The sequence below is a fragment of the Melozone crissalis genome, unplaced genomic scaffold, assembly GCF_028551555.1.
Source record: "Melozone crissalis strain CALT ecotype California unplaced genomic scaffold, PUWL_Pcris_2 ptg000034l_1, whole genome shotgun sequence".
Classification (NCBI taxonomy): domain Eukaryota; kingdom Metazoa; phylum Chordata; class Aves; order Passeriformes; family Passerellidae; genus Melozone; species Melozone crissalis.
The window spans coordinates 15,823,963-15,841,524 of NW_026535812.1; the positions used below are offsets into that span (position 1 = coordinate 15,823,963).

General features: G+C 43.0%; 1 protein-coding gene across 3 annotated transcripts in view; it reads right to left on the reverse strand.

Annotated features, from left to right (window-relative positions):
* LPP (LIM domain containing preferred translocation partner in lipoma) overlaps positions 1–17,562 on the reverse strand; it is a 200,726-nt gene that overhangs the window by 36,417 nt on the left and 146,747 nt on the right. For all 3 annotated transcript variants that reach the window (XM_054282953.1, XM_054282950.1, XM_054282952.1), the window contains one exon: positions 6,448–6,617. In XM_054282953.1, coding sequence (XP_054138928.1) covers positions 6,448–6,617 — 170 coding nt within the window. The remainder of the gene's footprint in view (positions 1–6,447; positions 6,618–17,562) is intronic.

The window sequence follows — 17,562 nt, forward strand, 5'->3', positions numbered from 1 at the left end:
TACAAATGTATCTATTAAAACACTGTACAGCACTATGGTACCTTACCAGAAATATCCCCCTTGTGACACTGTTCTCATTGGTAGCATCAAGTTGCTTTACCTCCACAATCCATAGCTGGTCTTCCTCTAAAGCAACACTCTAGTCAGCTTTCTGGAAAGTCAATTACACCAAGGTATATTGGTCTCAGAATCCATCACCAAGGTGAGCCCAGTGCAATTCTTGGCAGGGCTCACTCCCATGTCTTCCAAGAACATTATGAATTTTCCTTCTTACAGGCTTGATTTGCAGGCCTCTTGTCCTGTCCTTGTTGGACAGCAAGATGAATTGGCCCTATCTTCTTTAATATGTGCCTCTGGGTCTCTACAGAGGAGTCTCTGTAAAGCATTACCTCATCATCTCACGGTACACTTTCTCCCCTTTCTTTATAATTCCAGTTTAGAAAGGAGGTTATTGACCTCTGCTGATTCCTCCACCCATCCACCCCTGCAAAGGAACCTTTTCTCTTGCCTTGTGACAAAATAAGAGGCATGACCCATCCCCTGTAACAGCTGGTAGGCCACTGAAAAAACAGATGCAGTCTTCCAGAGGGTCAGCTAAGTTCAGCTGCCCCAGTTCTGACAGAAGCTGCTTCATCGACATATTCTCTCACACGTTTTTGTACCTCCTAGACCTGGACTCCTGGAAGCTCCAGGTGCAGCTTATGTAACAGCATCCCGTCCTCCTCTATCTGTGCCCTGATTGCACAAGAACATTTACCACGCAAAGTAGTAGAGTTGAGCTTATGGCCACTACTCCTCCTCCACCCTCTGTCTCTATTTTTTATATCAGCTGTGGTGGTATCAATAGAAAGGGCTGTTACACTCTTAAGGGATTTACTGATTTTTCACTTTTATGAATGATCAGTTTATTAGATGTAACAGATTTCCCTTGACATTATGTTTTTTTCCATGGAATTACCAACTGGGCGCAGACTAGCAAAATTATCAATGCTAATAATCAGTAGCCTGTGAGCAAGCCAAAACTCTGGACCTGCTTTGGGGCTGCCATGTCCATGGACCACTTCTGCTGAGGGTAAGAAATGGCCAGGGCTGAGCCTGCTGCTGCCTGGCACAGCCCAGCTCCATCTCTGTGCCACAGGAGCTGAGCCTTAATGCTTTTCGATCCGTGGTCACAGGTTCAGCTCCCTGCTGCCGATGACTCACACAGGAGCTCCGAACTAAAACTAGCAACACCAGCTTTTTTCTAGGAGAGGATTGAAGAGCAGCATTGATCTCAATGAAATATTTCGAGGGCAGAAAAATTCCACCACGCAAAGAGTGCGTGACTTCTCTTTAGTTTATTTTATATTTTTGTTCCAGTTGTCATTTTGAATTCAAACTCTTTGGAAAGCAGGCATAATAGTCTTAATGATCCCATTGAGCAGTTTAAATTCAAATTGTGGAGCACTTGCAATACCATGCTGGCAGCACTTTCCATAAATTACTCTCAAATTCAATACGTTGCTTGACAAAAACAAGAATAAAGGGCTTTTTACTTTAAAAAGTAGAAAACTTGTATCATAAAAAAAAAATCTTTAAATTATAGTTTCTCTTTTCTGGTCCAATTTAAATTGTTACATAGTTGCTAAATTAGTGCTGTAATCCCTGCTTACAAATTGCAGAATTATTTTTAAAAATAGATGTAGCTTTACTGCAGGGAACAACCTTACACTTTAAACCCTATGTACTGCAGGAAGCTGCCCTTGCACAGCTTTCAACCAGCCACACTCACGTGCACACAGGGTGAGTGAGGTTTACAATACCAGTCACACTGAAGCCAATAGCAGTCTCACCAGAGATTTCAACGAGCACAAATTGAGTTAACACTGACATTTTAGAATGATTAGCAAATTTAAGCCTTCCCAGGATGCTCCATGGCACCAGTGACTCTCATTGTACCATTTCTTTAAAGCATTTCTCTGCTCACAAAACAAATATTTGGGGGGGGGGGGGAAAGGTGGAGCACTATGATGCCAAGTTCAAAGCTGGGGAACAGAAATAACCAGGACAAGACTCCCATGCATAATTCTTCTTCCTTCAAGCACTTTCACAGCTTCAATACTATGGAAAGATGAAGTTCACCTGCAAAAAATCCTTGTAAGTGATCTTTGGGGATGGGTTTAAGATATTGTCCTCAATATCTCACAGTTCTCAGCAGAAATATGAAACCACAATCCCTGGGTCTCCACAGGGCTCTGCAGAGCATACCCACCATCTGCCCTGATCTAGCTTGACAGAAATGAGACTTTCTTTCTTCTCCTCCTTCAATCAATCCTTCACCATTTCTAGCCCACCACTTCTCTGAAGTCTTTCATCTGACCCTGGCTATTTCTGCTATTTCCCCTTCCCAGTCCCACCATGGTCCTCTCCTCAGGTGGGTCACATTGACTGGGACACAACAGAAGAAACCCTGAGAGGCCAGGAGCATCAGCAAGATCTTGCTGCTTTCTGCATGAACTGCAGGAGCTCAGACCCTCCCAGCCCTCACCTCAGAGTGCACATCTCCAGCTGCCAACCACCAGACTGTCAGGAGAGGGGAGTAAGAATGGAAGAAAATTTCCACATCCTGGAGAAAGTTATCTGGACATCAAAGAACAGCCCATTCACAAAACAGCAGCATCACTCTTGCCAGACTGGTGTGTCTGGTTAACTTTGTGCTCAGTCCTTATGATAACACGGTATTTGGAGGGCAGACAGCTGGCACTGCTCAACATCTTGCTCTTCAGTATTTTATAACAACAGTTCCACTGATATTACGCTTAGCCTTTTCCCTGCTCTCAGTCCAGTGTTAAAATCTCTTCAACTACTTAGAGGAAGCAAACCAAATGTTCTTTTGTCAGTAATTTGCCCTGTAAGAGAGGGGGGAAATATACTGATAACATACTGCAGACACGGCATTCATCACGTGCACAGCAGTGCACTGGTTACACTGGAAACTCTATCATGGTATTTCAAATGTTAACTTGACTGTCATCATGACTGGGAAACATCTGTTTCCTATTAACACTTTAGTTTTTACAGTTGCTTTTAGTTCAGCAGAAGAGTCTTAATGGAGAAGACTGGTACTCTTTTAGAAATAACATCAATAATGAAAGAATCCTTGGATGCAGAGCAAAACCAGCAAACACACTGGCAACAGAACTCGCTGCACTCAGAAGATGTAACAGGAAATGACAGTGATGGGCTTTTGGGTGGGAGGATTTTTGTGTGATGGAAATTAACTCTGGTACTCAAATTCCCATTAAGAAAAATATTTCTTTTCAAACAGGTGATTGATTTCCTTAGACGTTAATTCAGACTTTTGGGGAATTTCATCTTAATTGGATCACTGATAAATAAAACCAGAAACAAAAACAACAAAGAAAACCCCTTCTGCAGGCTATTTAGGCTTAGTACTGACTAACCAGTAATTAAATACAGCTCTTCACAGAAATCTTAATTATGGCTTCACTACACCACAGCTAAGAAGAGTCACACAACAAATTGAGAAGATTAGCCAATTCTAATTGTTTAAAAACATTTATTTTTATTTTTGTGCATAGTTTTTGTGTGCATAAGGCCACAAGTCACACCAGTGAATTATTAAAAAATAATCTAAGGCTTCAAGAATTTATATATCACAACTAGGCCAGTGTTACTAGGCAAGTATTTGTTTATTTTCTTTATATAAATTAAGCCTCTATGAATTGCGTAAGAGGTCAAGAGTTTTTGACTTGGGAAAATAGGGATGTGTGCTAGAAATCAGCGTGAATTAGGTAGACCAGAAACAAGTTTCACTGAATTACTCACACTTACACCAGCTGAGAACCCTGTTTTCTCAGCTGGCCACTGCCATGAATTAGCTGTGCAGTTTTGGGCCAGTCACATCTGCACCTTCCATGGGAATTCAGCTCCAGAGGAATTTGAGTCAAGGTACTTCAATCCCACTGAGTTTCTACAGATCAAGGATTCCTAGTATCCAAGCTATTTTCTGATAGCGGGACTTTGGGGAACAAAAAATACCCTACCACCTTCAAAAACCAAACACCAAAAAATCCCCCAAAATCAATCAACCAACCAACCAAAAAGAAAGGGGGAAAAACCCCAAACCAAAACTAATCAGAGGCCACAATTCAGCAGAATGTGGCTAGACAGGCTGGATTTTAAGCAGGTCACTAAGTCTCAGAGTTCAAGATAACTGCATCACACATGTAAAGGCATCTGAAGACAAAAGCAGTCAGGCTGTGCCTCATCAATTTAAGGGTCTCATTCATCTGCAAGAATAACTTGCAAGCCTAGCTCAAAGCCTCAGTGTACTTAAGCATTCATTATCCTACTGAAGCCAATGCAGGCTTCATTCCACTGAAAAATCAATGAGACATATGCTCTAGGACACAAATTCCTCAGGCCTAAAGCCAGAGGATGGCAGAAGCCTAGATCCCTTGTAGATCTGGCTTTCAACACAGCAGAGTCCTGAGATTTCTGAAAGACACTGAGACATAGGCTCCCAACACTTGTTTCTTCCACATTTATGAGTTCAATATGTGCTTGGGCTTTTGTTTTTGGCTTTTTTTTTTGTCCTTACTGCATCAGACTGCCATCTTCCTGCTTCCCATTTTTCACTCACAGTACCAGCTGCCCAGCTACATATATGTAGCCCATCAGTATTGCCATCCTTTCCCCTGCATGTGCAGCAGCAGATGGATCCAGACGTGTTTTGGGTTAACTCCATAACCATGTTTTTGTGGACTGCATGGATAAACATTAAAGGCCCCTTCTGGTTATATAAAAGGAAGCTATTAAACGTTTACTCTTTCCTCTGTACTCAGAGCTGCAAAGCCCTATCACAGAACATACAAACGCAGATGCAACCAGGCAATTATCGTTCCTTTATCCCTTAAATAGATAGAAGATAAATTTGAAAGAAAATGAGGAACAGAATCCTTCTCCCTTTCCTTTTTTATCCTTTTATCTCCCAATGTAGGAAGTTTACTGAACCCTTGCCAACAATTCACTCAGGCTAATGAAGTGTATAAGTAATGGGATTAAATAATCTTAAACCATTACTACAGTGGCTAATGCAGATGTTTTCCCAAACTAAAGCAGATGAGTGGTGTAGAATGCGTGCTTGATTTAAAAAAGAAGAAAAGAAAGTATCAATCTGCAAGCAGATGAAGTCAATTCCAGACTGAAGTCAATGAAATGTTTAATTCTAGTTACATAAAGTTGCTCCAATTATATTATGAATGCACCTTCCTAAAGTCTTCAGTGCTTTGCACGTGGTTAAACTTGCCACAAAATGAAACTTAAATTTTTTATGGTGCAATCATTTTAGTGCAAACAAAAATAGAAATTATTTAAAAGGTACATATTCCACCAAAAGACCATTTAACTTTTAAAATCAATTTAACAAGGCCCATCTATCACTGCCATTGTAAGTAAGACACAATCCTCCCTTTTTATATTCAGTATTTCTGTAACAATATCAATGTGAAGGCTCTGTAGAAATAGAGAGAACAACGAAATACTGGTGGCATTTTCAGAAATATTTTAATATTATTGCTCTAATTATCACTGGAATGACAGAAATGTCATGAAAAACATCAATTTTTACTTTTAGAAGTGTAAATCCAATTATCCAGTGTTTGTAAGAACTCAAAACTGGAAGTTTAAAGAAAGATCTGTCAGTGTTTTAAGAATGTTCCAGCGCTTTTCTTACTCTAAGTTACAAGGATAATCCTTATATACTGGATGCTAAGGTCAGACCAAGGTAAAGCCTCAGGCACATTATGGGATGTTTCTTTAATTTGAACCTGTGCAACTGGTTCCAGCTTCTTGTTATGGGAGTCTCTTAAAACGTGCAGCTCCACGGAGCAACTGTTAATTGTTTGCTTTAAGACCTTGTTGGAGGCATGAAATGAAATTTTAGGGTAATGTAAGCTTCAAAAGACATCTAATCCAAAGACCCTTAGTTCAGTAGAAAGTCTTCCATCAAGCAAGGCAAAAGTCTTGATTTTAGAAATTTTAGTGCTTTCTTGCATCCCACCTCCTTAATCTTATTGGGCACACAGTGTGTAACCATTTTGGTATCAGATTTCTCAACACAGAAAGCTGAGAACCACACTACTGCTACAAAATGACTACATAGTCTGCTCCTTACAGAGATGAAACAATCACAAAACCCAGCTCTTTCTCCTGCTGTGTCCACTTCATTTCAGAGGGAAGTCAGACCAGGAAATGTAATTCACCCAGTAAGCTGAAAAGACCAGAGTTCTTCTGAAGACCATAAAAAAAACCTGTTGCTCATGGTACTGCCATGAGCAGGGTTGTCAGCTTTTAACTGTAAGGCAACTCCACAGCAATGAAAGAAATAAATGTTTCCCATGTCTGTGCATTAAAAACAGGGCACAAAGAGGAACGGGTACTCACAATGTAGCAGGGTTCACAGTAGGCTTTCTTCTCCACGGCGTAGAAAGGCTGTCCCCTCAGCTTGCTGCTGCACTTTATGCAGGTGAAACAATCCACGTGGAAGACTTGGTCCATGGCCGTGCAACCGGTGCCCTCTCCGACAACATTCTCCCCGCAGCGGGCACAGCGTCCTGTCACCAGAGGGAAAGGACAGCAGTCAAAGCAAGGCCCTCGTCCCAGCTGCACAGGAGGTCCCGCCACTCACCTGTGGCTGGTAAGGGGCATGTGGCAGCTCAATCCACAGAAAAACAATTTGTGCTACTGCTGGCAAAGATTCAGTGCCCCTGGACCGCACTTTGGTGCTGGTCCATATGAAAAGATCTAGAAAGGATTGACACTGCCTCCCACGACAGCACTCATGTCGGTTGTGCTGCTGCAAGCCAGCAATCATTGTAGAGATCTTGAGCTCCAGATACAAACCACTCAGCTACCATCTAACCCAGCTATATAGTCATCCTCAGCTCCTCAGTTAGATGGGATAAACCTGTGCCTTAAGCCTTGCTTCCACATGAAAGGATTTTGTCATAGGAGGCCTCATAAAGCTGCCTGATGGCAGCAAAATTTAAGAAGTTTTTCTTGTCTAGCTTAAACCAATTCTCTCAATGGAGGCAATTACTTTTTTTTTCTGTTCAAGGATTAATACAGATTAAGATATTCTGTCTATTTAAAGCATCGAAACTACTTCTAAAGAAACTGATGTGTGGATATTTTATTCTTACCATCCTTCAAAAAAGGTGTATCAGAAACTGCTGGTAAAGAGTCTAAGTACGGACAAGCCTTAAGAGCTCTGTCTGTTTCTGAAAAAGGTCCTTAATGTTAGACACAAATGCATAACAAAAAGTCTGTAGACACGCACATACAAAGGCTTGCTGCCTTGTTCAGATTGTTGCTAAAGATGCTATGTGGCAGATAGTTTTAAAGTGAAGACAAGATTTCCTTAGCTGCTGGGAAAAACATTTCCCTAGGGAACATTGTGGTGCAGAGGTGATGGAAGAGGTGGGTAGCATGCACACCTTTGCTATTTTTCTCTGCCATTTGGGTTCCAGAAAATGGAGATAGCCCCCGAAGTTCTGATGTCCCTACATAACAATTGATGTTGAAAGTGGAAGGCATTAAGGACAAGGTCAGCCACAATAACAGGAGAACCCCATCAAAGGTAACAGAGGAACTATGATCTGGGGCACTGCCCCACTCAAAATGGTACCCTCCAGTTTAAGAATAACTGTGGTGACCCCAGCCCTGGGACCCTGCACTTCTTGAAGGATTCATGGGTGGAGTGGCGTGGTCAGTGAGCATGGGAAGGAAAGCAAGAGCTGAGGTACAAGCAGGAAAGCAGACTGAGTTCAATACAGAATTATTCATAAAGGCATATAGAAATAATATGTACCTGATAATAATTCCATAATCCAGTAGTAATATAATGCTCCCTCACACCTGTTTATTGGCCTTTTCATGCAAATACTGCACATCTTCTACAAGTTAGACCTGTCTTATCTCAAGAGTAGGACTGCTGCCCTTCACTGTGAACTGACAATGTCCCCACACTCATGACTTCTTTCCTGCCTGTCCCACACTCCAGCAAGCTACATTCAGGGAACAAAGCATGTAAGCTACTTTTGGATCCCTCAGGATGTGGCAGGATGATATATATACACATTTGAGATATATTAGGAAAGCTTGGAAAAGAACCCAGATCATTACCATTTGCTACAATGGTATAACTGTAGTTGGCTTTATACAGGACAGACAGTTCCTGATTCAAACAGCTCCCAGCCTGAGGAATGTGGAAGGAGAACTCACCAGATGAATCCAGACAAGTCTGGAAATCCCCCAAATGGAATTAATAATGATGTATTTCAACTTAACTTTCCTTAGCATTTGTTATTAGGGTTTTGATTGTCACTGTTGTGCTTTAATCACTCCACAGTAACACTTCTAGAGAGGACTCCTTTTTTATAAGCAGAAAAGGAATTCAGGTTTCCCAGCATGGTAGTGAGGCTACAGAGCTCAGGGGAAGAATGGAAAAAAACATGAGGGCTAGGAAGAAAAAAACCCAAACCCACTGGAGAGAACCACAGTACAGAACTCAGCACTGCACTGAGAAGGAGGCAGAAGACACCTCCTGTGTAGCACAGGAGAGCCCTGCTGAGCCCTGGTGTGGACAGCACAGAGCTGCTCCAGGGCCTTCTCCAAACATCTCGTGTAGCTGGGCTGTAACACGAAGAGACGTCTGGGGAGCAGTTAATATCTCTATATATAAAACATGAAATTGAAAGCCATTAGTGTATTACTTTACACAGTGTTTTTCCAGAGGGAATATTCCGCTGAAGAATTTATTTTCCCTAGTGTGCCATTCTGTGATCATCCGGTATTATTTTTATGAGGCATTTGGACATGGAATAATGTAGTGTCTATGCAAACACTTCTCAGCTTTCTTTGTTAACATCTGAGCAGAACATGTGGGAATCTTTACCCCTCCTTCTCTTCTCACATTCATAATTTAGCCAGCTCTTGTGTGCTTCAGCATTTATCTTCCTCTTTGACCAAGGCATCTCTCCATTTGCAGAAGAAGCTGTCTACATGGAGACCATACTTATGGCTGCACCTATGCCAGGAAACCTGGGTCTGTTTCCTAACTCAAATACATACTCCTGTAATCTCTGACAAGTCACTCAGTGCCCCTGTACCTCTGTCCTCTCTTTGAGCAAAGGGCATAAAGACATCTTCTCTGCCTCCCAAAGGTGCCCTGAGGCTACACTCCCCATGGCTCTGAGGTATTCCCCAACTACACTGCTGGTGGTCAGATACAAACCAAAGAGTAGCACAACATGAGTTTTGGCCAACTTCTCCCCTTTAAGTTAGTTTCCTGAGGCTTTCCTTCCTCTTTCTGGGTTTTTCCACAGAAGATTCCCACTGAGGCAGCAACAGACTTAATCTGTCTACATTTATGAGAAGTCCAGTTTCTGCTATTAAGTACACAGACAGAAATACTCCTATAAACTCTCACACAGGAAAGCTTAAAGAAAGCTTCCTTTTTTATAAGTTTATATGCAAATTATAACACTGTGGCCTTGGGCAAACCATGTTTTTCATGAGACATGGCCACTCCAGTGAGAATCAAAACACAAGCTCTGTGCCTAGCAACTCTCCCAACTGACTCACTCACCCAAAAGGTAAAAAACAAATAAGCCAAAATATTCAAATTTGGGAGCCAACAGTTGGGTGGCTGGATCCACTTAAAGGCACATGGGCAAATATACAACCAATCTGGTTTGCAGCAATGTGATTGCTGGAGACTGCACCTTCTGCAGACCTTGGTGCAATCTGGGAACTCACAAGGCTTCTGCAAAAACCTGTCTCTTCTCCCAACTCCTGCAACTCACTCAAATGTAGTTGAAAATGGCTATTAGTTTCAAGTGTTGGTGAAGGAGGAACTGACAAGCAGACAGGCACATGCACACAGGCAGTGTGATTGCACAAGCCTCGTTTCCTTAGAAAACCAGAAAAACCCCACTAAAAACAATGTATCTATCATTATGTCTGATAAAAACAAAACAAAACAAAGGTCTGCTTTTCCTCTGTGCCAGTTACCAACGGCGAAGGTATTTGTGGTTGGGCTCACCACAATTAAGTACCCACACATGTTCCCCATTTTAATATTTTCACACTGTCTCAAATAACCCAGTCCGTTGTGTGCAGAATACCCATGAGTGAACACAGAACAAGTTGCACTGCTTATTGGGAAAGAAGTAGCAAAAGGCAAAGTTTGCAAGACTCAAGAACAAACAGATTGCACAAAAAAGATTACACAAATAATCTAAGAGAAAAATAGCAGGCAGCGTATTACAGTAGAAACACGGAACAACGTGACCCATTTGCTTTCCACAAGCAGAATTTAAAAGGCAGCTTAAAGACAAAGGACAAAATTAGCACTAAACTGCATGAAGATGAGAAACTATGTCATTTCAACATTCTTCTTTTGCCCCTTCAGCCCTTTATAGATCCTTTTCAAGATCATTTCAGCAAAACTAGAAGGCGATATGTTGGCAGCAAGCCTGGGAGACCAGAGTCCTCTATTTTTGCATGAAAGAGGTTCATAACCTTGGCCGTGCTGTGACCTTCCCTCAGCCCAGCCTGGCTGCCACATGGTGGTCTTACCTTGGGGGCGTGTACAGAAGTGCCTGCAGAGGCTTCCCTGCTGAAAATGCCACAGTTAGTGAGTGCATTACACAGAAACACTTCAGCAGCTGAAAGGATACATCAGCTGCTATACTCTATTCTGAAACCTCCTCACTTAATGTCTTCTGCTGTGTAAAAAATTTGAAATATTGTGAATTTGAAGGAGGAGGGGGGAAGGAGAAGAGGAGCTCATATGCCACATGATGCCATGTTCTAACTTCTTGTTATCTCATTACTCTTATTACATGGTTTTTGCCTATACCACCACAGATCCTGTCTGCTCAGATTATAGAATAGATCCATTCTGCTTGATATTGGGAAAACACAGAATTCAAAGAATGGCTCAACTGCAGGAGTTCACAACGTAATACAAGCAATAACAACTAGGTAGTGATAGGAAATAGAAGGAAACAATCAGACGAAACCAGTCAGCAAGGGAAGCTGTGGTCTCAGCAGTCAATGTTTTACTGTTGACAAGGAGTCTGTAGACAGCACAGCAAAGGAAAAAGTTAAGGAAGGATTTGAAAGAGGACCCGGAGGGAGTTTAAAGGAAGTTTAATGGAATGCTTCTGAAGAAAGGACAAAGACAACACAAAAGAGAATGTAAGTGCTTGAAGGTTGAACATAGACAGCTTCAGATGGGAAGGATGAGTTGGTATGTCACTAGAGAATACTAGACAAAGAAGGGTGGGAATAGGTCATTACAGGTCGTGCAGGTAAAGACATGAAGCTTCTGTTTGATATGAGGCAGAAATGAAACCAGAGGAGAGATGTTTAGGAGTTGGATTCGATGATCCTTGTGGACCCTTTCTGACTCAGGATGTTCTATGACTCTATGACTAAGAGGTAAAAATTATCTGGCCTAAGTTAAAAGCCAGAGAGTTATTTCTACAGCTAGTTGAGCATGAATAGAGAGAAACCGCATTTTTTGAAAAGGATATTGCAGAGATTAAAGGTCACTGGAGCTTGGATGCAGGTTTTAACTGTGAAGATGAACAGGAAAGGCCATAATCTGAGCTGTTACTCAGCAAAACTCTTAAGATTTGGCCAGAAACTGGGCACAATCTGGAGATGAGGAATTAGGCACGGAGTGTCCAACCTTATCTGGGACATGCATCACTTTTAAATGTCAGATTGAGAATGTGAGCAAATGGGACAAACATCCACCACTGAAGATGGATGATGGAATAGGTACATGTCATACTAATCCTTATGGCAGTAATATTCTGATAGCAATCACGCTGGAGCTGAGGATAAAGGCAATGTAATTTCACACAGGGGGCTTGAGATGCTCCTGTTTGCACATCCAAGGACTTCAGTACCTTTTCTAGGCTACAGCATTATTTTTCTGTCATACCTACTTAGACATTAAGCCATTAGCAGCACCATTTTGATGTACAGTGCCTAACACAGACAATTCAGGCAACTACAGATGCCAACAGCAGAGAAAGCAGAGAGAAACGTGCAAACCTCTCCACAAAAGGCTTAAATTCATGAATTCAAAGCATGCATTCTATGTAGAGAAGAGATAGGGGATAATTTTCTGATAAAAGTATCAAAGTAGGGAGGTTCTTCATTTGCTGAAACATGGGAAAAAATGTTGATATCTCAAAAAACTCGGCATGATGGAAAAAACTGTTTCCCACCTAACCATACAGTGGGAATACACCACAAGGTCATATCCTCAGTGCCTATCAATTACACAATTTCCCTTGATCAGCTAAGTATATTCCCTGGCTCTCACTGCAGCCCTGATACACAACGCAAGAAAGACCAAAAAAAATACAGCACATTGCCTTTTCAAAACAGTACCAAGAACACTTTGAAAACAGATAAATACATTGAACAGAATATCTCACTAAAAGTTCCCCTAGCAGCCTCAAGACAGCCAGTATTTCCGCTGTGTTATTTTTCTAATCATTTCTGTTTAGAGTTCGCCAGCGAATGCATTTTAGAGATTCATGACACATTCTGCTTTTGGATGGCTTTGAATCAGCTGGCAGTAAATGTGGAAAAATCATTATTCCTAATGAAGAAATATTGATGACAAAACAGCATTTCGAGGACAACGTTGACCATAAGTCAACAATGTAAAAAGACTTTCCCCTCTCTCCCTCCTCTTTCCTAGTGACTTTTATCCAAGGGTTTTCAAGCATTTCCCGAGCACACGGGATTCCTCAGGACACCTATGTCAGGCAGGCAGAATTACTCCATTGTCAGAGGATGCAGGAGCAGAAATTGATTATTAGGATAACAATGTAACAGCAGACCTTAACTTAGTATACCCTAATCAAGTTAAATCCCAGTCAGAGCTTCTGCAACTCAGAAGTACCCAACAGGTTCTGGGTTCTTTGATTCATCCAAAGGGAACAGAAGCGGCATCTCTGATCCACATGGGAGGGTTTATGTCCTTCTACAGTGCATGGGAGGTATGTGTCTAACTGATTATGCTAGACACAGATGTGTTGATCATATTTGTCCCAGAGTGATTCTGACATTTTGGCACTCAGGGCATTGCAATAATAACACAGAGGGAAACACAAAGGCATTTTGTACATTATGTAGAAAACTATATTATTTAGCTCATCTTATCCTTGCCTTCCTTACCTACTCTTTTCTTGCTTTTGAACTCAAGACTTTTCACTGAGTGGGAAGCCCTTGGCAATGGTTTATTGTGCCAGGATCCAAGCTTGAAGTGTCATCATTTGACAGTAGCAGGCTGTATGCATCAATTGTCTTACACAGCCTTTGGACATGAGACATATCAATCTTAATTCCCTCTTCTTCAGTAGACGTCAGAAAACACAATCTTTCACAGTAAACACAGATTCATGCTGCAATGTGTGCCTGAAACACTTCATAAATTAAATCCAAGGCCATGATTTAATTACTGTGTCCTGGTTATTCTGCTTTAACTGTGTTCCACTTGTACTCCAGATGTACAGGTCCCTGCAGTGACCTACTTGTCATTTGTACTGTACAGCACTGTGCAGTAGCTGCACTCTCGTGTTGTTTGCATCCCTTTCCTCCGACCACAATACAACTTCATATTCTCACTTTGCTTGGCTGTAAAAACCTGACACATTCTCAGTGTGCCCCGGAGGTCCCATTCCACACCACAGAGCAAATGCACTGCAACTGTGCAGGCTCACTCTGCCAACAGTTTACCTTCTCAAACATTTCTTCATGCTGCTCATCACAAGATTACTGTCCCAGCTGATCTCCAGGCCTTTCCAACACCCCAGGAAAGGTAGAGGACTGTTAGGACACCCAACATGTAGGCAGGGAACTTGAGACCCACACAGGTTAAATAACCCTCCAAGGGTCACACAAGAAATTTATGATGGAGCCAGGAACTGAAACCATATTTTCTCAATCACAGTCTGGTTTCTTTAACCACAAGGCCATCTCTGAAAAAAACTGATGCTAAGAAGGCCTGTGGCATAAAAACTCCATTCCAGAGGGAGCTCCCAGTACCAGTCTTACTAAAATACCTTCCCCAGGAGGAGGAATTCGCTCCTTGTGTGGACCATGGCATCACTTTCTGGCAGCCTGGCTGAGCCACATAGCAACTGAGAACACAGAGTTCTGTGCATCTGCTACTGTCCTCTGTTTATTTACAGAGAAGGAAAGACTCTGCTTCCTTCAACATCTGTGGTGGCGATCCTTTACCCATCTATATCCCCCTCTCCTCAACATCCTGGGACACAAGAGACAGTTTAGTTTGTTTCTGATATAAACCAGATTACAAGGATAGGTACCTCCTGAAATTATAGCAGCCATAATGTACTACTGCCACAAAATGGAGAGGACCACTCCTGATTTTCCCCAAAAAATATAAAAATTCAGGTTGAACAGGATCTAGAGAAGACCTGGAAATGATCATAGTGCTTCGAAGGCAGAACCAACTCTCTCTACAGCATTCTTGATAGAAATTTGTTTAACCTGCTCCTAAAAACCTTCAGCAACAGAGATTTCACAAAGCACTTGGTCAAAAAATCTCAGTGGGTACCTAACCATACCATCAGTGAGCCTTTCTGCCATCCAACCACAGTGCCCCTTGCAGCAAGCCAAGCCAATGCCTTTTTACTCCCTTCATGATGGCCATAAGGAAAGCAGACAGGCTCACACCAGCTGTAAGGACGGACTGGACGACGCCCCCCGGCAGGCTGGTGTGTCCCTGAGCCCCACACACCGGTGAGTCCCACGCTGGATGATGTGCAGTGAGTGTGCCAGCCCAGTGGGGGTCAGTGATGCTCTACAATATTTAAGGTCCTAGACACCTTTTTTGCAGCATGCTTTGCCTTTTTTCTTTTTTTCCTCCTGTTGTTGTTGTTACATTGTGTCAACTTTTTGGCACGTGTTTTACCATGTGCGAACGGCTTGAAATAGAACCCCGCTTACATCTGGAGACAAAAAAAAAAAAAAAAAAAAAAAAAAAAAGAAGAAAAAAAAAAAAAGGGTGAGAAAAAGAGTGGGAGAGAGGAAACATTCCTCCCTCTGCTAATCGATCAAGGAAATGCAAGGGAGAGAGTGAAATGTACTCTATTTCCTTTAGAAATGTTTCCTTTAATGCCGATGAAAGCGGCCAGATGACAGAGGCCGCGGCTGTGCACGGGCTCGGGAAGCAGAGCAGGAGCTGTCAGCGCAGGCACGGGGGTGTCCCTGGCAGCCGCAGCAATCCCGGCTCCAGCCCGGCCTCTCCCGGGCTCTCCGGCAGCAAACACGGCCCCTGCCGTGTGCCGGGCACTCCCTGCTTCCCTCCCCACCGCTCCCAGCCCGGCCTGAGCCGGGCATGGCTACGGTGAAGCAGCAGCTTTATGCTGCAGGTGTAGAGTTGGATTGAAAGAAGTAACATTTCATAATTATTCGTGTTTGGAGGCAAGACTTTCAAAAAACCAATTTGTACCAAAAAAAAAAAAAAAAACCTACAAAAAACCAACCCAGTCAACAAATGCTTAACTCAGGAGTGCAATAATTTCATTTGGTAAAAAAAAAAAAAAAAAAAAATTTTAAAATGCATGCTTTCAAAGAAGTCCCCCACATTCCTGCGCCATTACTCCTTTCTGATTGCATGTAGTAAGTTCAAAAAGTAACACACATAAAAACATCTTTTAAAAAAATGTCAGGCAAAAATTATAAAGGCTGTAAGAAAGTGGGCCTTTTCCATTTTTTCAAAAGCTGAGAAACCTCTTATTTTATTCTACTTTCACAGGAAAATTAAGACTTTCTAAACCAAAAATTACTCTTTTCCTTGGAACACATCACTAATGCCGAAATCTTATTTTTTAGTGAGATGTTACCAGTATGTAGCATCCAGGGAACAACCTCACCAGCTCTCTGCTAAAGCCCTGGCGTAGGTGAGGCCACCAGCCAAGTCCTAATGGGGCTGTCAGGAGAGCTCTCTGTGGGCAATTTATCCCAAAGCTGATTCTGTAGGGGTTTACCCCTCCTAGGAAGGGGAAAACAAAGAAAAGGGGAATAATTACTGGCTGAGCTGTAGATCAGACAAATTCTGGTGATCCCAGCACCGAGCCACTCCCTTTGCACTTGCACTTGCAAAGCCATATTGCATGATAAACCCTGGACAGTGAAACCACCAAATTCTTTATGGCACACAGAGTGAGCCAACCATGCTTGTATGAATCTCCTGCAGGTAAAGGAAGGCAGGATACCAGGCTGGAATCACTCTTCCTCCCACCCTCATCAGGGGCCACTGGCAGGGGATCATTTCCTGAGCTATCCCGTGACCCACTGGGCTTGTTCTGTCATGCTGCACCAAATTTCAGGATCCTGTTTGGGAAGGCCACAAAAAAATACCTGGTCATTACAGGGGTGCCAGTGGCAGCAGCCTCAGACAGCAGCTACGTGGGGCAGCTCTGCCTGGCCCATCTGGGTCCTTTGGCAGGTGTCTCTCCCAGCGTGCTGTCCCAGCCTGCTCCCTCCCTGGCTCAGGAGAGCAGCCTTGCTGCTGGAGCAGGGGAGGGTGATTGCAGGGGCTGCTGCACCTGACCCCGTCCGTAAGTGATGGCTGTAACACAGAGCAGAGCTGGAGGCCAGAGGAGCTGCTCTCCTCAGAGGCTTGGTGCTCACTGTGCAATGCTTCATGCAGCCTCTCCCAGCCCTCCTCCAGCTGGGGAAGATCAGTGGCAGGCTGTCCACAGGCTCATGCTGCTGCTCACTGCAAATACACCTTAAACATAGATCAAATTCTCCTGAGCTCTCAGCTTTCTGTCACAGCTGAACCGAGAGTGCAGTCAGAAGGGACCAGCTAAGACTCACACTGATACAGACAGCAGCCTTTACGTCTAGGTCAAAAAATGAGTTGTCTTTTACCATGTTCCCACAGGACTGTGGTTGGGTTTGCCATTTCCAGCAGGAAAGCAGGCTCACGGAGCCCAAACAATGGGGTGCAGTTCTGTAATGTTACGTGCAGGACAAACACAGAGCAAATAATGTCCCCTGTCCCAAAGACTTTCATCTCCAACTGCATCCATGTTGTACAAAGGCACTTCAAACCTCTTCTGTCCCCCTGCCCAGCCAGTCTAGTTCATAAGCCTAGGATAGGCACCATCAGTGTGTTAAACAGACTCAAGCCCAGCCAAAACTCACATCCATGGCTGGGCATGAATGACTCAATTCACTCTTCTGTGAATTGACTGTGCTCCAACTGGTATTCCACAGCTTGTCTCTGCTTCATGGCATCACTGGGAAGGTGGTGGAATGAATTGATTTTTACCAAAGGCTCTGTTCAGTGGTGAAGATGAAATTGCCTGAGTAATGGCAAGGTTTTGAGTCAGAGATACTGCCTGTGCCATTGGCTCTGGCCTACCATCCTGGCATGCCTCCTGCATGCTTGCCTGAGGAAAAACATCTGACAAAATCCAAAACACAGGG